The 25,175-nt window shown below is 44.9% G+C and overlaps 1 protein-coding gene across 1 annotated transcript in view; it reads right to left on the reverse strand.

Moving 5' to 3' along the window:
- The window catches only part of myo1eb (myosin IEb), a 33,996-nt gene extending 13,052 nt beyond the window's left edge, over window positions 1–20,944 (reverse strand). The window contains exons 1-13 of the mRNA XM_056444647.1: window positions 20,776–20,944; window positions 9,417–9,554; window positions 9,221–9,310; window positions 9,060–9,154; window positions 8,234–8,321; window positions 6,897–6,986; window positions 6,689–6,820; window positions 3,723–3,857; window positions 3,677–3,691; window positions 3,148–3,198; window positions 3,044–3,058; window positions 358–741; window positions 99–179 (exon numbers count right to left, since the gene is read on the reverse strand). Of these exons, the coding sequence (XP_056300622.1) occupies window positions 99–179; window positions 358–741; window positions 3,044–3,058; window positions 3,148–3,198; window positions 3,677–3,691; window positions 3,723–3,857; window positions 6,689–6,820; window positions 6,897–6,986; window positions 8,234–8,321; window positions 9,060–9,154; window positions 9,221–9,310; window positions 9,417–9,554; window positions 20,776–20,778 (1,317 nt within the window). The 5' untranslated portion in view covers window positions 20,779–20,944. The remainder of the gene's footprint in view (window positions 1–98; window positions 180–357; window positions 742–3,043; window positions 3,059–3,147; window positions 3,199–3,676; window positions 3,692–3,722; window positions 3,858–6,688; window positions 6,821–6,896; window positions 6,987–8,233; window positions 8,322–9,059; window positions 9,155–9,220; window positions 9,311–9,416; window positions 9,555–20,775) is intronic.
- Between the last annotated feature and the right edge of the window lie 4,231 nt (window positions 20,945–25,175).

Consider the following 25,175-nt stretch of genomic DNA (forward strand, 5'->3'; position numbering starts at 1 on the left):
GAGTACACAAGTAAGAAAGGACACAAGGACACAAGTAAACAAGTACACAAGGACACGAGTACACAAGTAAACAAGGACACAAGTGTCTGTGTTTTTACCTGGAAGATCTCAAAGCCGTAGATATCGAGGACTCCGATGTTGAAATCCTCCTGGTCCTTCTGGATGGCTTTATTTACACACTACACACACACACACACACACACACACACACACACGAGTACAACATGAACAGGAAGTAGGGTGGTAGGAAGTGATGAAGTAGGAAGTGAGGAAGTAGGAAGTGATGAAGTAGGAAGTGAGGAAGCGATGAAGCAGGAAGTGACGAAGTAGTTAGTAGGGAGTGAGGAAGTGACCTACGTCCACTAGGAAGTCGAACAGACGGGTGTGCAGGGCCTTGGACAGGGCGTCTCTGGAGAAACAGGCCTGCTCCGTGCTCATCGTCACGGCGATGGACTCGCTCTTCCCGCCCCACTTGCTGTCAATCATCCTGCTGGTCAGTTTACTGCAGAGGCCGTCCTGAGGGACGCCGAGCAGGAAGGAGGGGAAGGCCAGGACTGGAGACAGGCAGGGAGGGAGACAGGGAGACAGGCAGGGAGGGAGACAGGCAGGGAGACAGGCAGGGAGACAGGAAGACAGACAGGGAGACAGAAAGACAGGCAGGGAGACAGGAAGACAGGCAGGGAGACAGGAAGACAGGCAGGGAGACAGGAAGACAGGGAGGGAGACATGCAGGGAGACAGGAAGACATGCAGGGAGACAGGAAGACAGGTAGGGAGACAGGAAGACAGGTAGGGAGACAGGAAGACAGGCAGGGAGACAGGAAGACAGGTAGGGAGGGAGGGAGACAGGAAGACAGGCAGGGAGACAGGAAGACAGGGAGACAGGTAGGGAGACAGGAAGACAGGGAGGGAGACAGGAAGACAGGTAGGGAGACAGGAAGACAGGGAGGGAGACAGGAAGACAGGGAGGGAGACAGGAAGACAGGGAGGGAGACAGGAAGACAGGTAGGGAGACAGGAAGACAGGGAGGGAGACAGGAAGACAGGCAGGGAGACAGGAAGACAGGCAGGGAGACAGGCAGGGAGACAGGAAGACAGGCAGGGAGACAGGAAGACAGGCAGGGAGACATGCAGGGAGACAGGAAGACAGGGAGGGAGACAGGAAGACAGGTAGGGAGACAGGAAGACAGGCAGGGAGACAGGAAGACAGGTAGGGAGACAGGAAGACAGGCAGGGAGACAGGAAGACAGGGAGGGAGACAGGAAGGGAGACAGGAAGACAGGCAGGGAGACAGGAAGACAGGTAGGGAGACAGGAAGACAGGCAGGGAGACAGGAAGACAGGCAGGGAGACAGGTAGGGAGACAGGAAGACAGGGAGACAGGAAGACAGGGAGGGAGACAGGAAGACAGGGAGGGAGACAGGAAGACAGGCAGGGAGACAGGAAGACAGGGAGGGAGACAGGAAGACAGGCAGGGAGACAGCATGACAGGGAGACAGCAAGACAGGGAGGAGACAGTAAGACAGGTAGGGAGAGAGGAAGAGAGGGTAGGGAGACAGGAAGACAGGAGGAGACAGGAAGACAGGGAGGAGACAGGAAGACAGGAGGGAGACAGGAAGACAGGCAGGGAGACAGGAAGACAGGGAGGGAGACAGGAAGACAGGCAGGGAGACAGGAAGACAGGGAGGGAGACAGGGAGGGAGACAGGAAGACAGGGAGGGAGACAGGAAGACAGGAAGACAGGGAGGGAGACAGGAAGACAGGAAGACAGGGAGGGAGACAGGAAGACAGGGAGGGAGACAGGAAGACAGGTAGGGAGACAGGAAGACAGGTAGGGAGACAGGAAGACAGGTAGGGAGACAGGAAGACAGGCAGGGAGACAGGAAGACAGGGAGGGAGACAGGAAGACAGGTAGGGAGACAGGAAGACAGGTAGGGAGACAGGAAGACAGGCAGGGAGACAGGAAGACAGAGACAGGAAGACAGGCAGGGAGACAGGAAGACAGGCAGGGAGACAGGAAGACAGGGAGGGAGACAGGAAGACAGGCAGGGAGACAGGAAGACAGGCAGGGAGACAGGAAGACAGTAGGGAGACAGGAAGACAGGGAGGGAGACAGGAAGACAGGAAGACAGGTAGGGAGACAGGAAGACAGGGAGGAGACAGGAAGACAGGACAGGAGACAGGAAGACAGGGAGGGAGACAGGAAGACAGGAGGGAGACAGGAAGACAGGAGAGACAGGAAGACAGGTAGACAGGGACATGGCCTCTGAGAGACAGACAGACAGACAGGCAGGGAGACAGGAAGACAGGGAGACAGACAGGAAGACAGGAGAGACAGACAGACAGACAGGAAGACAGTCAGACAGGAAGACAGACAGGCAGGACAGACAGGAGACAGGGACAGGGAGGAGACAGGAAGACAGGTAGGAGACAGGAAGACAGGCAGGGAGACCCAGGAAGACAGGTGAGAGACAGAAGACAGGCACAGACAGTCAGACAGGAAGACAGGTGAGGAGACAGACAGACAGACAGACAGGACAGACAGTCAGGACAGGCCTCCGAGAGACAGACAGACAGACAGGCAGTCAGACAGTCAGACAGTCAGAGTCAGAGGACATGGCCTCCTGAGAGACAGGAAGACAGACAGGGAGACAGACAGACAGACAGACAGGACAGACAGACCCACCACGGACATGGCCTCCTGAGAGACAGACAGACAGACAGGCAGGTCAGACAGTCAGACAGTCAGACAGACCCACCACGGACAGGGAGAGACAGGAAGACAGGCAGTCAGACAGGAAGACAGACAGACAGGGGAGGAGACAGAGACAGCAGGACATGGCCTCCTGAGACAGACAGACAGACAGGCAGGAGACAGGAAGACAGACCCACCACAGGACATGGGAGAGACAGACAGACAGACAGGCAGGAGACAGGAAGACAGTCAGACAGACAGGAAGACATGGCTGAGAGACAGACAGACAGACAGGACAGTCAGACAGGCAGGACAGACAGGACAGACAGACAGACAGACAGTCAGACCCACCACGGACATGGCCTCCTGAGAGACAGACAGACAGACAGGCAGTCAGACAGTCAGACAGACCCACCACGGACATGGCCTCCTGAGAGACAGACAGACAGACAGACAGACAGACAGTCCTGGTCCTCCAGAGACAGACCCACCACGGACATGGCCTCCTGAGACAGACAGACAGACAGACAGGCAGTCAGACAGTCAGACAGTCAGACAGTCAGACAGACCCACCACGGACATGGCCTCCTGAGAGACAGACAGACAGACAGGCAGTCAGACAGTCAGACAGTCAGACAGACCCACCACGGACATGGCCTCCTGAGGACAGACAGACAGACAGACAGGCAGTCAGACAGTCAGACAGTCAGACAGTCAGACAGACCCACCACGGACATGGCCTCCTGAGAGACAGACAGACAGACAGGCAGTCAGACAGTCAGACAGACCCACCACGGACATGGCCTCCTGAGAGACAGACAGACAGACAGACAGACAGACAGTCAGACCCACCACGGACATGGCCTCCTGAGAGACAGACAGACAGACAGGCAGTCAGACAGTCAGACAGTCAGACAGACAGACCCACCACAGACATGGCCTCCTGAGGGACAGACAGACAGACAGACAGACAGTCAGACCCACCACGGACATGGCCTCCTGAGAGACAGACAGACAGACAGACACAGACCATGGTGTCGAGGAACTCCTTCTTGTCGTCCATGTCCTCCACCGTGTAGGTTCCTGATTGGTTGAGATAGAAGTAGTAGTCGGGGGTCGTGACCCCGAGGTTCTCCCGCTGCTCCGAACTCGCCCCCTCTAACACCTGAGGTCAAAGGTCAAACACAGGTTCTCCTTTTCATACAGACCACATGAAACAGAAAGAAGGGAAGGAGTCAGGAGAGGAAGTGATGGAATCAGGATAGATAGAGAGAGAGATAGAGATATGGATAGATATAGAGATAGAGAGATAGAGCGATATATATAGATATATAGAGAGAGATAGAGAGATAGAGCGATATATAGATATATAGAGAGATAGAGCGATATATATATAGAGAGAGAGAGATAGATATAGAGCGAGATAGAGAGATATATAGATATTGTTAAGTTGTAATAGTTTATTTTAGATGATGATAATGATATGATGATATATACTTTTTTTATTAATCCCCAAGGGGAAATTAGTTCTCTGCATTTAACCCCTCCTTAGTTATTAAGGAGCAGTGGGCTGCAGTGATGCGCCCGGGAAGCAACTGGGGGTTCAGTGCCTTGCTCAAGGACACTTCGACTTGCAACTAATGGGGAGAGCGGGGATCGAACCCACAACCTTGGGGTTGCAGGACGACCCTCTTACCCCACTGAGCTACAGCCCCTATTTTGATAACATCTGCAGAGGTCTTATGTTTTAAATTAATACATATAGAAAGATATTATAATAGACAATATTAGGGAGAATATTGATATTGTTATTAATGTATTATGAAGCATTCGGGTAATGTTTACTCTATGCAAATGTAAATGGCAAGAATTAATGTATGTTGCATGAGAGTGACTGTATGTTAGTATTATAGATTGACGAGGCCGGTTGAATTCCGTGAAGTGACTTACAATAACAGACTTTTATTGTGAAGGTGACTTTAATGCGGACAATAACAAGACGGGACTCTTATTGTGAAAGCGACTGGACCGGAAGTGACGTTTCGACCGGGGCCATGAGGAGATGAATCTCCGTGTGTTAGAGAGACCGCCCTCTTTCTACAGGTATCAGCGAGGCCACAAGGCTGAGCTCCCGGAGGAGCGCCTTGAATGTTTGTTCTACACTTCCTGCCATTAAATGTTGAAAACTTAATCCACACGCGTCCAGAAGCCTGTTTTCCACCATCTGCGAAGTGCCCAGTTTCAGAATACTCTACAATATATAGAGAGAGATATAGAGAGAGATAGAGCGATATATATATATAGATATATAGAGAGAGATAGATATATAGAGAGAGATAGAAAGAGAGAGAGAGATAGAGCGATATATATATAGAGATAGATAGAGAGAGAGATAGATATATAGAGAGAGATAAAGAGAGAGAGAGAGATATATAGATATATATAGAGAGAGAGATAGATATAGAGAGAGATAGAGCGATATATATATATATATAGAGAGAGAGATAGAGTGATATATATAGAGATATAGAGAGAGAGATAGAAAGAGAGATAGAGCGATATATATAGAGATAGAGATAGTTCTTCACAATGTGGAGGTGTGCTTTGGGTCATTGTCCTGTTGGAGGAAGACATTGGCTCCAATCAAGCGCTGCCCACAGGGTATGGCATGGCGTTGCCAAATGGAGTGATAGCCTTCCTTATTTAAAATCCCTTTGACCTGGTACAAATGTCCCACTTTACCAGCACCAAAGCAGCCCCAGACCATCACATGACCTCCACCATGCTTGACAGATGGTGTCAGGCACTCTTCCAGCATCTTTTCACCTGTACTGCGTCTCACGTTCTTCTGTGTGATCCAAACACCTCAAACTTGGATTCATCTGTCCAGAACACCTTTTTCCAATCTTCCTGTCCAATGCCTGTGTTCTTTTGCCCATACCAATCTTTTCTTTTGATTGGCCAGTCTCAGATATGGCTTTTTCTTTGCCACTCTGCCTAGAAGGCCAGCATCCCGGAGTCGCCTCTTCACTGTCGACGTTGACACTGGCGCTTTGGGTACCATTTAAAGAAGCTGCCAGTTGAGGACCTGTGAGGCGTCTATTTCTCAAACTAGAGACTCTAATGTACTTGTCTTCTTGCTGAGTTGTGCACCGGGGCCTCCCACTTCTCTTTCTGCTCTGGTTAGAGCCCGTTTGTGCTGTTCTCTGAAGGAGTAGTACACACCGCTGGAGGACATTTTCAGTTTCTTTGCAATTTCTCGCATGGAATAGCCTTCATTTCTAAGAACAAGAATAGACTGGCGAGTTTCACATGAAAGTTCTTTTTTTCTGGCCATTTTGAGAGTCTTATCGAACCCACAAATGTGATGCTCCAGATAATCAACTAGCTCAAAGGAAGGCCAGTTTTATAGCTTCTCTCATCAGCAAAACAGTTTTCAGCTGTGCTAACATAATTGCACAAGGGTTTTCTAATCATCCATTAGTCTTCTCAGGCGATAACACAATGTACCATCAGAACACTGGAGTGATGATGAAATGGGCCTCTATACACCTCTGGAGATATTTCATTAGAAACCAGACGTTTCCACCTAGAATAGTCATTTACCACATTAACAATGTAGAGAGGGTATTTATGATTGATTTAATGTTATCTTCATTGAAAAAAACAATGCTTTTCTTTGAAAAATAAGGACATTTCTAAGTGATCCCAAACTTTTGAACGGTAGTGTATATATAGAGAGAGATAGAGCGATATATATATATATAGAGAGAGATAGATAAAGAGATATATATTTAGAGAGAGAGAGAGAGATATATATAGAGAGCGATAGAGAGATATATATAGAGATAGAGATAGAGAGAGAGATAGAGAGAGAGATATATAGAGATAGAGATAGAGAGAGAGATATATATATAGAGATAGAGATAGAGAGATATATATAGAGAGAGAGATAGAGAGAGAGAGAGATAGATAGAGAGAGAGAGAGAGAGGTACCTGGTAATAGATGTGGAAGCTTCTCTCTCCGGGGTTCTGAGAAACAACTCTACTCTTCTCCAACAGGAAGTTGGAGATCTTCCCTCCATCAGGAGCTCCTCCTCGACTGAACTGGATCTCAAAGTACTTCCCCTGGTAGTAGTACGTGTTAGTAGTACATGCTAGTATCCCGTTTACTACTCATTACTGTGTATATATGTTCACTCACAAATCTGCTGGAGTTGTTGTTGCGGACTGTCTTGGCGTTCCCAAAGGCCTCCAGCAGGGGGTTGGACTGCAGGATGATGTCCTTCATGTGCTGCACGCCCCAGACCAGAGTCATAGAGCAGTCAGAGAGCAGTCATAACAGGAGTCATAGAGCAGGAGTCAGAGAGCAGTCATAACAGGAGCCATAGAGCAGGAGTCATAGAGCAGGAGTCAGAGAGCAGTCATAACAGGAGTCATAGAGCAGTCATAGAGCATTCATACCATGAGTCATAGAGCAGGAGTCATAGGGCAGGAGTCATAGAGCAGGAGTCAGAGAGCAGTCGTAACAGGAGTCATAGAGCATGAGTCATAGAGCAGTCATAACAGGAGTCAGAGAGCAGTCGTAACAGGAGTCATAGAGCATGAGTCATAGAGCAGTCATAACAGGAGTCATAGAGCAGTCATAGAGCAGTCATAACATGAGTCATAGAGCATGAGTCAGAGAGCAGTCATAACAGGAGTCATAGAGCAGTAGTCATAGAGCAGTCAGAGAGCAGTCATAACAGGAGTCATAGAGCATGAGTCATAGAGCAGGAGTCACAGAGCAGTCATAGAGCAGTCATAACATGAGTCATAGAGCAGTCAGAGAGCAGTCATAACAGGAGTCATAGAGCAGGAGTCATAGAGCAGTCATAGTACAGTCATAACATGAGTCATAGAGGAGTCATAGAGCAGTCATAACAGGAGTCATAGAGCAGTCATAACATGAGTCATAGAGCAGGAGTCATAGAACAGGAGTCAGAGAGCAGTCATAACAGGAGTCATAGAGCAGTAGTCATAGAGCAGTCAGAGAGCAGTCATAACAGGAGTCATAGAGCATGAGTCATAGAGCAGTCATAACATGAGTCATAGAGCAGTCATAACATGAGTCATAGAGCAGTCATAACAGGAGTCATAGAGCAGGAGTCATAGAGCAGTCATAGTACAGTCATAACATGAGTCATAGAGCAGGAGTCATAGAGCAGGAGTCATAGAGCAGTCACAACAGGAGTCATAGAGCAGGAGTCATAGAGCAGGAGTCATAGAGCAGTCACAACAGGAGTCATAGAGCAGGAGTCATAGAGCAGTCACAACAGGAGTCATAGAGCAGGAGTCATAGAGCAGTCACAACAGGAGTCATAGAGCAGGAGTCATAGAGCAGGAGTCATAGAGCAGTCACAACCGGAGTCATAGAGCAGGAGTCATAGAGCAGGAGTCATAGAGCAGTCACAACAGGAGTCATAGAGCAGGAGTCATAGAGCAGTCACAACAGGAGTCATAGAGCAGGAGTCATAGAGCAGTCACAACAACTACTCGTACCTGGACTTTGTCTCCTCCTCCAGACACTTTGGACACGTAGCTCATGATGTATTTGGCCGCAACAGTTTTTCCAGCTCCACTTTCACCGCTAGCAGGAAACAGAGCAGGAAACAGGAAAACAGAGAGCAGGAAACAGAGAGCAGGAAACAGGAAACAGATAGCAGGAAACAGAGAGCAGGAAACAGGAAACAGAGAGCAGGAAACAGGAAAACAGAGAGCAGGAAACAGAGAGCAGGAAACAGGAAACAGAGAGCAGGAAACAGAGAGCAGGAAACAGAGAGCAGGAAACAGAGAGCAGGAAACAGGAAACAGAGAGCAGGAAACAGGAAACAGAGAGCAGGAAACAGGAAAACAGAGAGCAGGAAACAGGAAAACAGAGAGCAGGAAACAGGAAACAGAGAGCAGGAAACAGGAAACAAAGCAGGAAACATGAAACAGAGAGCAGGAAACAGAGCAGGAAGCAGAGAGCAGGAAGCAGGAAACAGAGAGCAGGAAGCAGAGAGCAGGAAGCAGAGAGAAGGAACCAGAGAGCAGGAAGCAGAGAGAAGGAAGCAGAGAGAAGGAAGCAGAGCAGGAAGCAGAGAGCAGGAAGCAGAGAGAAGGAAGCAGAGAGAAGGAAGCAGAGAGCAGGAAGCAGAGAGCAGGAAGCAGGAAGCAGAGAGCAGGAAGCATCTCTTTGATCAATAACTTCATCATTAATCTCACAATGCTGTCAATCAACCCGATGAAGAGCCGCCCACACAGACACTTTAAGCTTGTTTCGTCATATTTAATGTTAAGGTGTTGTTGTTGTTGTTGTTGTTTGTGCCCCATTAGTCCCGCCTACCTGATGATGACACACTGGTTCTCGGTGTCAATCATCATGTTTCTGTACATGTTGTCAGCCAGAGCGTAGATGTGGGGCGGGTTCTCGTACTGAGCCTGGAGGAACAGGAAGTAGCAGGTTATTCACATGTATAGGTGTTGTTGTTGTTGTTGTCGTCTCACCGCTCCCTGGTAGAGCTCCACTTCTCGCTCAGTGAAGTATGGAAGCTGTTTGAATGGATTCACTGAGATCAGAACTGGACCGATGTAGGTCTGAGGAGAACCGGGTCAAGGACCAGAACCAGAGCAGAACTAAACCAGAACAGAACCAGAACAGAACCAGAGCAGAACCTTCCCACAGCCCTCCGTCAGAGGATACGTAGATGTAGTCGTCCAGGTATCTCCTCTTCAGGTTCTCCGTGATGGCGTCCTCGCTGATCTTGGACAGCAGCACCATGTCGTCCACGCCGCTCACCTTCACGTTCTGGGCCAGCCAATGGTAGCGCTCCTTACTGCCCTGGGGGCGGGGCATAGACACAGAGACCGTCAGCTGGTCAACCCGGGTTAGGCAGCCCTGTATATACATATGTGTATATATATTTTTTTTAAATATATATGTGTGTGTATATATATATATATATACATATACACATACATACATATATATACACACATATATATACACTACCGTTCAACATTTTGGGATCACCCAGACAATTTCGTGTTTTCCATGAAAACTCACTTTTATTTATCAAATGAGTTGCAAAATGTATAGAAAATATAGTCAAGACATTGACAAGGTTAGAAATAATGATTTGTATTTGAAGTATTAATTGTTTTCTTCAAACTTTGCTTTCGTCAAAGAATGGTCCTTTTGCAGCAATGACAGCATTGCAGACCTTTGGCATTCTAGCTGTTAATTTGTTGAGGTAATCTGTTGAAATGTCACCCCACGCTTCCTGAAGCACCTCCACCAGTTGGATTGGCTTGATGGGCACTTCTTGAGGACCATACGGTCAAGCTGCTCCCACAACAGCTCAATGGTTGAGATCTGGTGACTGGCCACTCCATTACAGACAGCAAGCTGCCTGCTTCTTCCCTCAAGAGTTCTTCACAATGTGGAGGTGTGCTTTGGGTCATTGTCCTGTTGGAGGAGGACATTGGCTCCAATCAAGCGCTGCCCACAGGGTATGGCATGGCGTTGCCAAATGGAGTGACAGCCTTCCTTATTTAAAATCCCTTTTACCTGGTACCTCCCACTTTCCCAGCACCAAAGCAGCCCCAGACCATCACATGACCTCCACCATGCTTGACAGATGGTGTCAGGCACTCTTCCAGCATCTTTTCACCTGTTCTCGCCTCACAAATGTTCTTCTGTGTGATCCAAACACCTCAAACTTGGATTCATCTGTCCAGAACACCTTTTCCAATCTTCCTCTGTCCAATGCCTGTGTTCTTTGCCCATCCCAATCTTTTCTTTTGATTGACCAGTCTCAGATATGGCTTTTTCTTTGCCACGCTGCCTAGAAGGCCAGCATCCCGAGTCGCCTCTTCACTGTCGACGTTGACACTGGCGTTTTGGGTACCATTTAAAGAAGCTGCCAGTTGAGGACCTGTGAGGCGCCTATTTCTCAAACTAGAGACTCTAATGTACTTGTCTTCTTGCTGAGTTGTGCACCGGGCCTCCCACTTCTCTTTCTGCTCTGGTTAGAGCCCGTTGGTGCTGTTCTCTGAAGGAGTAGTACACACCGCTGGAGGACATTTTCAGTTTCTTTGCAATTTCTCGCAAGGAATAGCCTTCATTTCTAAGAACAAGAATAGACTGGCGAGTTTCACAGGAAACTTCTTTTTTTCTGGCCATTTTGAGAGTCTTATCGAACCCACAAATGTGATGCTCCAGATAATCAACTAGCTCAAAGGAAGGCCAGTTTTATAGCTTCTCTCATCAGCAAAACAGTTTTCAGCTGTGCTAACATAATTGCACAAGGGTTTTCAAGGGTTTTCTAATCATCCATTAGTCTTCTAAGGCGATAACACAATGTACCATCAGAACACTGGAGTGATGATGAAATGGGCCTCTATACACCTCTGGAGATATTTCATTAGAAACCAGACGTTTCCACCTAGAATAGTCATTTACCACATTAACAATGTAGAGAGGGTATTTCTGATTGATTTAATGTTATCTTCATTGAAAAAAACAATGCTTTTCTTTGAAAAATAAGGACATTTCTAAGTAATCCCAAACTTTTGAACGGTAGTGTATATATTTTAAATATATATGTGTGTGTATATATATATATACACACACATATATATACATATGTATATATACACACATATGTATATATAAATATACATATGTATATATACATATGTATATATACATATGTATATATACATATGTATATATATATACACACATATGTATATATACATGTATATATATATGTATATATACATATGTATATATATACATATGTATTAGGGCTGCAACAACGAATCGATAAAAATCGATTATTAAAATAGTTGGCAATGAATTTCATTATCGATTCGTTGTGATTATTACGGCGCTCAATAAGTCACGGAGTATAAACAAAGTTGAGTTGAGCGCGGCGCTGGGGAAACAGAGCGGAGGGAGAGACGGAACGCTGCGTTGTGAGAGCCAATCAGCGCTGAGCTGCTCCTCTGTTGATGAATCTAATTGGCTGCTGCTGCTCACGTGGCGCTGGATGCGGAAGTCCTTCACGTCGTCGGAGACATTCACGGAGCTGAGTGCGCCTCCGGGTGACGTTATGACCCCAGACACCAGGGCGCTACATGTCACCACGTGTGTGGCATTTCCACAAGAGGATAACGTAGAAAACGTGGTTATTTATTCCGTGGCGGATAGCGGAAAATATTTTTCCACAGAGAAAGGCAACGGAGATAAGCCACGCCCCCACTCGCTGTGAGCGCTGCGCGTGCAGACAACATTTAACGGAGCGGAGCAGCGTGAGCTCTGATCGCTCTTTTAATGAAGTATCGATTCTAAAAATATGCTAAATCACATCGTTTTTAACGTACGGTACTTTGTTAGCATCGCTACACCGTGCAGCGTGACAGCAGCAGATGTAGCGGACTAACATTCAAGCTAACCTAACTTCCCAAACGCTGTGGACATCTGAACGCTGATTGGCCGAGACGCGACACGTCCATCAAAGATGTTTTATTGTGAAGAGCACCACTCCACATTTTTTCCGCGTCTCACTGCAATCTCAACGGCAGCGGGCCAGGTGAACAAAATAATACATCGTAACGCGTCTGATATTGTTCAGGGGGCGGGGCCACATGGGGACCACTGCTCAGGAGAGGAGAGCTGTCAGTCTGTTTGTGACGGTTCATCACCATGCTGACCAGTGAACAGGTTCATCACCATGGTGACCAGTGAACAGGTTCATCACCATGGTGACCAGTGAACAGGTGAACATATGTATGTATATATATTAGGGCTGGGCAACGATTTAAATTTTTAATCGCGATTAATCGCATGATTTCCCTGATTAATCGCATTTGTATACGCAAAATCCAATAATTAATTCAAAAGTAGTGTATAGCGCACTTCTATTTTAAATGTTGCTGCTGAGATTAAACATCTCTCTTGTTCTGCCTGTTTTGTGATATACATGCCTAAAAGGTGCCTAATATTTCTTGACTGAAATAATATCGGCATTATAATTATTATAACTGAGGATTTTTTAGTTGCCTATTTTGTGGAGCCCCTCAGGACGTGGTGCCCTCCGCACAGCGCGTAGTGCGCTATGGGAGCGGCGGCGCTGGGAGGAGTTTACAGCACAAACAACAATGAACTAGTGGAGGCGGCGAGGTGCTCCGTGTTGCCAGGTTGGAGATGGTGAAGTATCGTACCAAAGGCTCAACATGGTTGTATTTGGAGGATAATTATCGTGTATCTGGCAACCCTGAGATCGGTCGACCAATGACTGTCCTCTATACCGTCAGAGCTCACGTAAGAAGGGAGATACCATTTCCAAAACTTGTAAGGGGTAAATACTAGTTTATGAAAACCCAGAGAAACACAAATATCCGACGAAGCAAAATCCCGACGTTTTTGGAATCCCTGCCGGACGCATTCTTTAGGTCTCAGAAGCAGGACGTGTCCGGGGAAAGAGGACGTCTGGTCCCCCGATGTCCAGTCGTCCCCAGAGAGCAGCAGCACGTTGTGAAGCTGTCGCTTTGCAGTCCTCTCCTCTTCATCCAGCTCGTGTATTCTCCGTGTGACGTGTGTCTTGAGTCTCGTACCTGCCGTCATTTGTTGAGATTCTCCATGTTTGTTAAACCGCGAATGACTTTCTTTTCCGGTTCCGCAGCAATCAGTAGCAGACTTTTACAAAATAAAAGCCTGTGAGAAACACACTTTTACAACAATAAAATAAATAATAAAACCTGCGTTAACGCGCGATAAAATAATTGTCGCCGTTAATTAATTGATGCGTTAACGCAAGATTAACGCGTTAACGTGCCCAGCCCTAATATATATATATATTAGTGCTGTGAAAAATAACGCGTTAACTCAGTTAATTCAATTACAGGTTTAACTAGTTGTTGTTTTTTAACGCATTTAACGCATGCGCAGAATGAGCTTCCAATCCGTCTGTTGTTGGTCGTTAGGACGAAAAAAAAGTCACTTGCAAAATGAGCTTCCAATCCACCACTTCAACCTGAACTCTGTCCGCTCTCATGCAGACGGTCTGTTCATCGGTAATGATCCTTCCGCAGGTTCACCTCCGGAAACCTTGTTACGACTTCTACTTCCTGTAGATCAGGGTCTCAACACGTCGATCGCGACCTGCCAGTCGATCGCGGCGTAGTGTCGGTAGATCAATGACATTAAAGAGATTGGCCCGCCCCTGACATGTTCTCTAGAGCACGTCTTTGTTCTTTTATTAAACTAAACGTCTGTTGTTGATCGTATCTCCACAGCAGCATGTCATTTCTGTCTCTTCGCGTTGCGTTAACACTTATCGATCTCCGTATCGCGCCAGAGAAACAAAAGTCACTTGTCCGGGCGGTGAGGTTTCAGCCAGCGGTGTCCAAAACCCACACAGTCAGTTTGCCTCAGCAGCTGCTAGAGGAAGACTAGAGGCCTTTAGATTGTATCATGGTGGAGTTCATGGTTGACAAACAAGAGAAACATGCTCTGTTTAACCCTCCTGTTACCTTTACATTTACTAACAAGTTTAAGTGTGAGGTACTTTATGTTTGTTTGTTGACTACCTAAATAGCCCTTTGAATAAATAAAAAAGTTGATATTTCTTATATGTTTGACACAGTGAAAAACAGCCTGGGGTCAAATTGACCCCAAAGAACACCGACATTAAACATTGAATGGGGTCAAATTGACCCGAAAGGTAACAGGAGGGTTAAACATTCTGTTTAGGATGAAGATGTATTAATGTTCCATATGGAAGAAAACTGCTAAATAACTGCTGAGTTGCAGCACCATTGTATAGAAGAATGTATAAATGTATATATCCGTCTTTTGTCATAAATCTCTATGTTCTCACAAAATATACCGAGAATATCGGTAATATGTGATTAATCATGATTAATCCACAAAAACCTGTGATTAACCCGATTAAAAATTGTAATCGTTTCACAGCCCTAATATATATACATATGTATATATACATATATATATACATATGTATATATATCCTAGGGATGCACCGATCTGATTGGCGCCGATCCATATCGGCCGATATTCCCATTATCGGTTTTGATCGGCGTTCTCAAAACGGCCGATCAGATGACGTAACATCTGCGAGAACTATCAGACGTTTCAATCGCGGCGCAACAGAGACGATGCGCCCGGCGAGGGCCGCAGAGTGAGAGGTCAGAGGGGATCCTCACCACCGAGCGGCGTCCCCGTCCCCCGAGTTGAATCTCTGGGTCGACTCAGCCGACTCTCACATGTCTGAGGCTCTGAGCCCCTAGAGATGCTCACGCTAAACACATTCCATCGGGAGCAAAGAGGGGTTGATAACGTTAGCGGAAGGATTTAAGTGACAACATCCGGTTTTGCAAAGTTAGCAGAAAGAACCACGTGAAACAACATCCGTTTTTCAAAATAAGATGTCGACAAATCATACACGAACATATAAAAGTAAACAATGAACTGATTTTGTATCTTTATAGATCGTTTCTGAGATTTAGCTTAAATTATGCTCACATTAAAACATTGTTACTGGACCAAGGAAGAGTTTATAAAAATAAGTCAGACTTTTGCATGTTAAACAAAGTCCTGTAAATAGATTTCCCCAAGAGTTCCAGGAAATGAATGATGCAGATAATTATCGTGTATCTGGCAACCCTGAGATCGGTCGACCAATGAATACTAGTTTATGAAAACCCAGAGAAACACAAATATCCGACGAAGCAAAATCCCGATGTTTTTGGAATCCCTGCCGGACGCATTGTTTAGGTCTCAAAAGCAGGACATGTCCGGGGAAAGAGGACGTCTGGTCCCCCTCACTAACCGGCCTGCAGTAGCTCTCCACTTCGCTGGCGTTGCTTCTCTTGGTTTATTCCTCCCTGCAGCTCGTCTGCCGAAGCCTCGCTCCACTGTGTGTTTGTTGTATGATTCGCTGCATCAACGGTGTGTTTAGCATTTAAATGATATTTAAGACTGGAAGTACTCCGGTGATAAGACCGGATAAGTTCCGCAGCAATCAGTTGCAGACTTTTACAAAATAAAAGCCTGTGAGTAACACACTTTTACAATAATAAAATAAATAATAAAACCTGCGTTAACGCGCGATAAAATAATTGTCGGTGTTAATTAATTGATTAACGCGTTAACGTGCCCACCCCTAATATATATACATATATACATACACATATGTATACAGGACTGTCTCAGAAAATTAGAATATTGTGATAAAGTTCTTTATTTTCTGTAATGCAATTAAAAAAACAAAAATGTCATGCATTCTGGATTCATTACAAATCAACTGAAATATTGCAAGCCTTTTATTCTTTTAATATTGCTGATTATGGTTTACAGCTTAAGAAAACTCTAAAATCCTATCTCATAAAATTTGAATATTTCCTCAGACCAAGTTAAAAAAAAGATTTATAACAGCAAAACAAAATCAAACATTTGAAAATGTGTTTCGAGTTAATTAGACGATTCAAGTGATTTGTTTAATACCCTACTAGTATACTTTTTCATGATATTCTAATATTTAGAAATAGGATATTTGAGTTTTCTTAAGCTGTAAGCCATAATCAGCAATATTAGAAGAATAAAAGGCTTGCAATATTTCAGTTGATTTGTAATGAATCCAGAATGCATGACATTTTTGTTTTTTTAATTGCATTACAGAAAATAAAGAACTTTATCACAATATTCTAATTTTCTGCGACAGTCCTGTATATACATATATGTATGTATATATACACATATGTATGTGTATATATACATATGTATATATTAGAGATGCACCGATCAGGTTTTTGGTGCCGATCACCGAACTCAGTACCTGCCGATCACCGATAATACCGATCACTGAAATCAGTACCTGCCGATCCGATAATACCGATCACCGATCACGGTGTCGATTGAAGCATTCTATTTATTGTGTAGCATTATTGCTATGAGGACTATGAGGAGATACATATATAAAGCACCTCAAACATTAAAGAAATTACAGACGTCCTGAGGGGGCTCCACAAAATAGGCAACGAAAAAATCCTCAGTTATAATTATAATGCCGATATTATTTCAGTCTAGAAATATTAGACACCTTTTAGGCATGCATAGTTCATTTTAGTTTAGTTCATATGGCAGTACATTTAAAATAAGTGTCAAGTTCTAGGAATTGACAAACTGCACTGAAAGTGTTTTCTGGTGTCTCTAACAGGGACAACACATGTTATGGCACTTTCATCCATATGGCAGAACATTTCAAATAGAAGGGCGCTATACACTACTTTTGAATTAATTATGGATTTTGCGTATACAAATGCGATTAATCGCGATAAAAAATTGTAATCGTTGTCCAGCCCTAATATATATACTAGGGCTGTCAGCGTTAACGCGTTAATCTATGCGATTAATTTGGCTGCGTTAACGCACTAAAATATTTTAACGCAATTAACGCAACTTTTTTTATTTTCTTTTTATTTTAAATATACTTTATTAATCCACAAGGGGCAATTAGTTCTCTGCATTTACCCATCCTTAGTTATTAAGGAGCAGTGGGCTGCAGTGATGCGCCCGGGAAGCAACTGGGGGTTCAGTGCCTTGCTCAAGGACACTTCGACTTGCTTCCGGTGTTCGTTGAAGTTTTTACACTCCTGAGTGTCAAACCGCGGCAGTACGGTTTGACACTGTTTCCGTTTTTAAAACAATTATTTCTCCGCGAAAATAAGGAGCATAAATGAGTTTAACTCGTGGATGAATCAGTCGGGTTTCCTCCTGCTCCTCCTTCCTCCGTCTCCCCCTCTGACACACAGAGGAACGGAGGGGCGACGTGTCGGGGGACGCGGCGCGGAAAGACTCGTCACACGAAACCTTCACCGTGATTGGTCAATCCGTTTGTCTGTCAACATTTTGAGAAAAAAACAACCAATGAACACTCAGTAAATCACAAAGGACCTCCCACCTCACAGGTGAGGCTCATTAGCAGCCTGTCAGTCAGAGAGCAGAGAACACGGCACCAGGACAACTGAGCCTCATTGAATAGAGCTGAGATTGTTCTGGAATGTTTGATGTAGAACACGTGGGGGTGTGTCATATGAAAACGCCTTTAAAAGGTGAATTTACATGTTTTTGTAAAATGTATAAAATGAGCCCCGCCTCCAGAGGGTGAACAGGACATATGTGAATGTCAGTCAGTCACCAAGGCCACTGGTTCTGCTGTTCAGTGGTAAAGATGACAGGACCAATGGGGTCTCTATATACTTCTTTTTTTTTACTAATCTGATGTTTCACTGAAGAAACAATTTATCATCCACAATATTAAATACCTCGCTGGCACTTTATAGGTAGGAGCCTCTTTGAAAACACAGCTCTGTGTGAAGTTTGGTCTTTAAAAAGAAGGAAAAAACTTTTAATCGCGATTAATTAATCGCAATTTCAAAATGTGCGATTAATTAGTTACTTTTTTTTCATTGATTGACAGCCCTAATATATACTACATACATATATATGTATGTATATATATATACACATGTGTATATATACACATGTATATATACATATATATATATTAGGGCTGTGAAACGATTAAAATGTTTAATCAGGTTAATCACAGGTTTCTGTGGATTAATCATGATTAATCACATATATATATTTATACACAGGGGTGCACATAACTTGCTCACCAGTGTGCGCGCCAGCATCGGAGCTCTGCCGCGCGCAAGCCGTGAAGAGTTGTTGCCGGCGTGTGTCAGATGCACACGCCGGCATCCGACGGAGATCGGAGTCGTGTTAACGTGACACGTAGAGACAGAATGACATGCTGCTGTAGAGACGACCAACAACAGACGGATTGGAAGCTCATTCTGCGCATGCGTTAAATGCGTTTTAAAAAATTAACTTATTAATCCTGTAATTTAATCATAACGCGTTAACGCGTTATTTTTCACAGCACTAGTATATATACATATGTATGTATATATACATTTGTATATATATATATGTATGTATATATATACATATGTATGTATATGTATGTATGTATATATATAAAAATGTGTATATATACATATGTATATATACATATATATGTATGTATGTATATATATACATATGTATATATATATATATATATATGTATATATATATATATATATATATATGTATATATATATATATATGTATATATATATATATATATATATATATATATACATATATATGTATATATACATATATATGTATATATATATATGTATATATATACATATGTATATATATATATACATACATATATATGTATATATACATATATATGTATATGTATGTATATATATACATATGTATATATATGTATGTATGTATATATATACATATGTATATATATATATACGTATATATATATATGTGTATATGTATATATGTGTGTTTCAGCTGATCGTTTGGATCATTTCTTCTTCCTGAAGAATTCCAGCATTCCTTTGTCCTGTGGGATCTTGTTGAGGAGACGCCCTGTGTGTGGTTGTGTGTGTGGTTGTTAGAGTGTGTGTGGTTGTTAGAGTGTGTGTGGTTGTGTGTATGTGTGTGTGTGTGTGTGTGTGTGTGTGTGTGTGGTTGTAAGAGTGTGTGTGTGAGAGTGTATGTGGTTGTGAGAGTGTGTGTGTGTGGTTGTAAGAGTGTGTGTGAGAGTGTGTGTGTGTGTGGTTATAAGAGTGTGTGTGTAAGTGTGTGTGTGTGTGGTTGTAAGAGTGTGCGTGTGAGAGTGTATGTGGTTGTGAGAGTGTGTGTGTGTGTGGTTGTAAGAGTGTGTGTGAGAGTGTATGTGTGTGTGGTTGTGAGAGTGTGTGGTTGTAAGAGTGTGTGTGTGTGTGGTTATAAGAGTGTGTGTGTGAGAGTGTGTGTGTGTGTGGTTGTAAGAGTGTGTGTGAGAGTGTGTGTGGTTATAAGAGTGTGTGTGTGTGGTTGTAAGAGTGTGTGTGTGAGAGTGTGTGTGTGTGTGTGTGTGTGGTTGTGTGTGTGTGGTTGTTCGAGTGTGTGTGGTTGTGTGTATGTGTGTGTGTGTGGTTGTGAAAGTGGGTGTGTGTGTGTGTGGTTGTGAAAGTGTGTGTGGTTGTGTGTATGTGGTTGTGAAAGTGTGTGTGTGGTTGTGTGTACGTGTGTGTGTGTGGTTGTGAAAGTGTGTGTGTGGTTGTGTGTACGTGTGTGTGTGTGTGTAGTCAGATTAGTCAACGTTTATAAAATGAACTAAACATCATAAATATAAACTAAACTGAGATGAAGATGAATTCAGTTTATTTGGTAAAGCTAACATCACTAAGAGGCCTCACAGCTTGGAGACAGCCTGACCTTTGACCTTTGACCTCACATCAGAAAAACTCCCAAGAGATATAACCTCTCAGGGTAAAGAGGTGAGACCTTCAGGACAATAGATTACAACTATTCATCATTAGTATTATTATAGTAATTATTATAAAAATAATAATAATAAATATTATTATCATTATAATCATGATAATTATTATAATAATTGTTTACCTGCACATATAAATATATAAAGTTCCTAATATTTTACCATCCTGTAGTGAAACATAAATACATGTACATTTTATAACAAATAAATGTAATAGTTAAATGTGATTAAAACATTATTTATTATTTATAATTATTGATATAATTAAATCAAGAGAAAGTTGTTGTATTTATTCTAATTCATATATACTTTATTATTATTTATATGTACATTAATATTTATTATTTTAATATTTATTATTAAAATACATTCTTTCTTTTCCTATTTTAAGTCTTTTTTGTTAATTACATTTGTTTTTAAAAAGTTCAGACTTTCAAATTAAAGTGAAAGATTACTTTGAAATTAAACTTCTTTTCTTTTCTTTTTTTTAACAAACAGCTTCAGAATTCTGATCCGGGATCTGATCTTGCAGGACCGGGATCAGGACCGGGACCAGGACCGGGATCAGGACCGGGATCAGGACCGAGACTCTCCCGCGTCTCCCGCGTGAGGAACGAGGGGACCCACCATGTCTGCTGCTGCTGCTTCACTTCCGGCTTCAGGTGGGCGCTGAGAATCTTCAGCTGGTCTCAGGTGGATCGGGACCAGGGGGGCTCGGACCGGTTCCGGATCAGCTCAGTCCGGACCCGTTGAGTCCAGATCGGGAGTCAGAAGGATTCTGTTGGTCTCTCGCCTCGTTCTTCAGGCTGAACTCTCTGCAGGTGTGGACATGTGAAGCCCCGCCCCCTCCTTCTGCCGGGGGACCTCTGGGTAATGTAGTCCACAGCTTGGTGTGGACAGGTGAAGCCCCGCCCCCTCCTTCTGCCGGGGGACCTCTGGGTAATGTAGTCCACAGCTTGGTTTCTGCAGGACCTTCATTACCTTCGCATTGAGAATGCAGAAGGTTTTGTTTTGATCGCCGTGTATTTATTTATTTGTATGCGTGTTACTCGCATAACAAAAAAAGTTTTAAACCGAATTGCATGAAATTTGGTGGGATGATTGGTTATTATCCGGGGACCATTTGATTAGATTTTGAGATCGATCCGGTCAAAGGTCAAGGTCATGAAAAGGTCAAAATCTTCTTTTTACCATAGCACGGTCAATTTCTATCCAATTGGCAACTAATGCCACAATGTTCATAATTCAATGCCCAATCTTGTGATATGCGAAGGTATGCGCTCTACCCAGGGCCCGTTCTAGTTCTGAAATGTATTTCTTTACTTTAATTGTGATATTTACTTCATGAAAACATTAAATTATAATTAAAGCTGCGAGCAGCGTTGAACGGGTCCTCGCTCACCTGCGCCGGTCGGGGGTGCCGGCTGGACGCCGGCTCGCTCGGCCCGGGGACGCAGGCACGCCGGTCGGACTTGTCGCCGTTTGTCATGTAAGAGTGAAATTAGGCTTGTCGATAAACTCGGGCCGTGACTTGTAACGAGCACGACACGTTTGGGGCAGATTCGACCAAGTCCAGTTTAGCCACAAGGTGGCGCTTTAACTATGTGAACATATTCATGCATCATGTGTCCCTACGTGAAGTGTAGACCACGTCATGTAAATTAAATGTAAAAAACCCGATAACATTATTTTTGCCTTAGCCTGGAATCAAAAACAGGTCTCTGTGTCACTAGGCAAGCACCTATTGCTCTGCACCACTGATTAGATGTAATTGCATCAGCTGTAGGGGGTAACATTATCGTTAAAGTGAATAAATTATGGTTATTTTACTTTTCAACAGGTGTTCCTATAAAAAATTGTTTCTTTCTTCATGTGAATGTGTTCAGGCCTTGACTGGCATCATGCATGATTCTATTGGGAAAGATTGGATGAGTTTAAGCAATAGTTTTTAACATAAAGAAATCACAGAAAGTACACAATTATTGGCAGTAAAAAAGCGTCAATTTCCTACGAACGAAAAGTCTTTTTTTTCTCAGTGTTCATTGTTCAAGTCTTGAGATTCTAAAGAAAAAATATGAGCCGATTATTTTGGCGTTTTGTAGGAGAAATCCTTAGATGTAGAAATGTAAAAAACGGCAAAATCAAGCAAAAAACGCCCAAAAACGTGCAAAACGGTGGAAAATGTAAGTAGGCGGAGCTTAGGGTCCTGAGAGGCTTTTTTGTCAAGCAGGTCCAAGTGGACTTGGAGAACAAAGAACTCGTCATTTGGACATTCTGGGTGAGGGGCGTCGCCGGGCAAACCTTGAGGTGGCGCTAGAGAGCAATTTTTGAAAGCCGAATTTCGAGGTCGGTGTCCATCGTCTAGTTTCACCGAGCCTGACGAGCTCGCCAAATGTGGGGAGTTTTGGGATATGATGCGTTCCCCAAGGTTCACAAACAAGAAGCGGAATAATAAGAACCCGAACAATTTCAATAGGGTATATTTAACTATTGATTATTAAAAGATTAGACGGGTTTTAATAATCAATGAACTCAGATTCCAATAAAAACTATTTACTAAGAATTTAATTTATTTTTTACACAGAAAGACACACACACACAGACACACACACACACACAGACACAGACACAGACACACACACACACACACACACACACAGAGACACACACAGAGACACACAGAGACACACGCAGAGACACACACACAGACACACAGAGACACACACACAGAGACACACACAGAGACACACACACAGAGACACACACACAGAGACACACACAGCGACACACACACAGAGACACACACACACACACACAGAGACACACACAGAGACACACACACTAAGACACACACACACTAAGACACACACACAGACACACACACAGACACACACACACAGACACACACACAGAGACACACACACTAAGACACACTGTGGCAGACCAGGGGAAAAGCAGAGCAGACGAGGCCCAGGAGGCGGATCCCAAAGCTCAGGTTGGGGGAAGTGATCCACGGGGCGTACTTCCCAGGGCAGGGGCTACAGCCAATTGGCACATGGGAGTGGTCACACCTACAGCCCATCAGCTGATGACAGACACAGACTCTATCTACCCTCCACTGGAAGGCATCAGGGGAGAGCAGCCTGAACAGGAGAGGAGAAGGAACGGTGGAACCTCAGGAGAGGAGAAGGAACGGGGGAACCTCAGGAGAGGAGCTGCCACAGACCGGAGGTAACTGGACCCTCTCACCTCTCTCCTCTGCTCGGCCCATACAGGAGATCGGAACGTCTCACACCAGGTGTGAGACCAAAGACCAAAGACCCGACCGGGAAGAATCCTTTGTTGCCGTTAGATGCCCATTCCCCCCTTCTCCTAAACGTTTTATTAAAAGACACTTTATTTTGCGCTACGTCTCTGAGTCTCCTGATTTTATACCGAATCTCACCTCCAAGTCCCCCGGGTTGCCACATTTGGTGGAGAATGCGCGCACGGTGATCTATCGCTAGAGATTCTGTATAAAATAGGTACTCAGAGAGTCCCGCAGTGCTATGGAGGACGCCCTAGCACAGCTCGTGCAGACGCAAACCCAGCAGGCACAGAGCCTAAGAGCATTACAGGATGATATGACAACTCTGGGTCAGCACCTGATGAGACCAGAGAGGCCGACGGAACCCAGTAAAGTGCTCACCAAGCAGACGGGCGATGATGACATTGAAGCCTACCTAAGGGTTTTTGAGAGAACGGCAGAGAGAGAGAGGTGGCCTCCAGCAGAGTGGGCAGGGATACTAGCCCCGTTTTTAACAGGTGATGCACAAAAGGCCTGTCGGGACCTCGGCCCCTCCGAAGTAAATAATTATGAGGTGTTAAAAGCCACCATCTTAGCCCATTATGGACACAACCTCCAGACCAGGGCCCAACAGTTCCACTCCTGGTCATATGACGCTACTGCTCCTGTACGGCCACAGGTTGCAACCTTGATGCGACTGACACGCAGTTGGTTAACCACGGGAGCTGGACCTTCAGCCCTGGACCGAGTTGTGATGGACCATTGTGTTAGAGCACTACCCAGGGATGCCAAACTACATGCCTCCCAAAGCAGCCCAAAGACGGTGGATGATCTAGTAGACGTATTGGAAAACCACCAGGTCACAGTGGAGCTGATGCGGAGCAGTCGGCAAGAGGGAAACAAGCCAAGGTGGACTAAGGACCCAGTGACTCCACCACCACTACACCGCCAGATTCCACAGGTGGGACAGGCCCGACCGCCGCCCCAGCGTCGACCCCTCGTGAATCCGGACCGCCGGAAGTGCTTCACCTGTGGCCAAGAGGGCCACTTAGCTTTGAATTGTCCGGTGAATGACGTCTTGATGCCGACGGCAGGCTCATCAGATCCACAACAGATGGCCGGCAGCTACCTAACCACTTGCTGGGCCCATGAGGGCGCAAGGGCCCCAAAACTTCCCGTCAGAATAGGGGACCAGGATGCAGAAGCCCTACTGGACTCGGGGAGTGCTGTCACTCTCTTACGACCCGGGCTGACAACTGGCACCCGGGGGCCCCCTATCCCAGTCTCCTGTGTCCATGGGGATTCGCGGAATTATCCCACCACCCACATTAAGGTTCAGACCACAAGGGGAACTTTTGAAGTCATGGCGGGAGTGGTAGAAAATTTGCCGGTACCAATGCTGATTGGTCGGGACTGCCCCATTTTCTGGCGTTTGTGGGCCGACAGGATGACGAGCAACAGGAGAAACCGAAAAAACAGACCTCGGAGCACCCAGAATACCAAATTGCTACATGCCTGTGCAGCACCATCTAGCCCGACTGATTCATCAGCAGAGCAAACAGACGAGGAAGCCCAGGCCCCAGCAGAGGTCCCAGCAAGGGAGGACCCCACCGACTGAGGCCTCATCAAACGAAGTGTTTTCTGAGTTCCCCATGGCCGAAGAGGAAAATGCTGTCAGCCCAGGACAGTTTGGCACCGCACAGTTGGAAGACCCCAACCTTGAACAAGCCAGACAGAACCT

The sequence above is a fragment of the Pseudoliparis swirei genome, chromosome 22, assembly GCF_029220125.1.
Source record: "Pseudoliparis swirei isolate HS2019 ecotype Mariana Trench chromosome 22, NWPU_hadal_v1, whole genome shotgun sequence".
Taxonomy (NCBI): domain Eukaryota; kingdom Metazoa; phylum Chordata; class Actinopteri; order Perciformes; family Liparidae; genus Pseudoliparis; species Pseudoliparis swirei.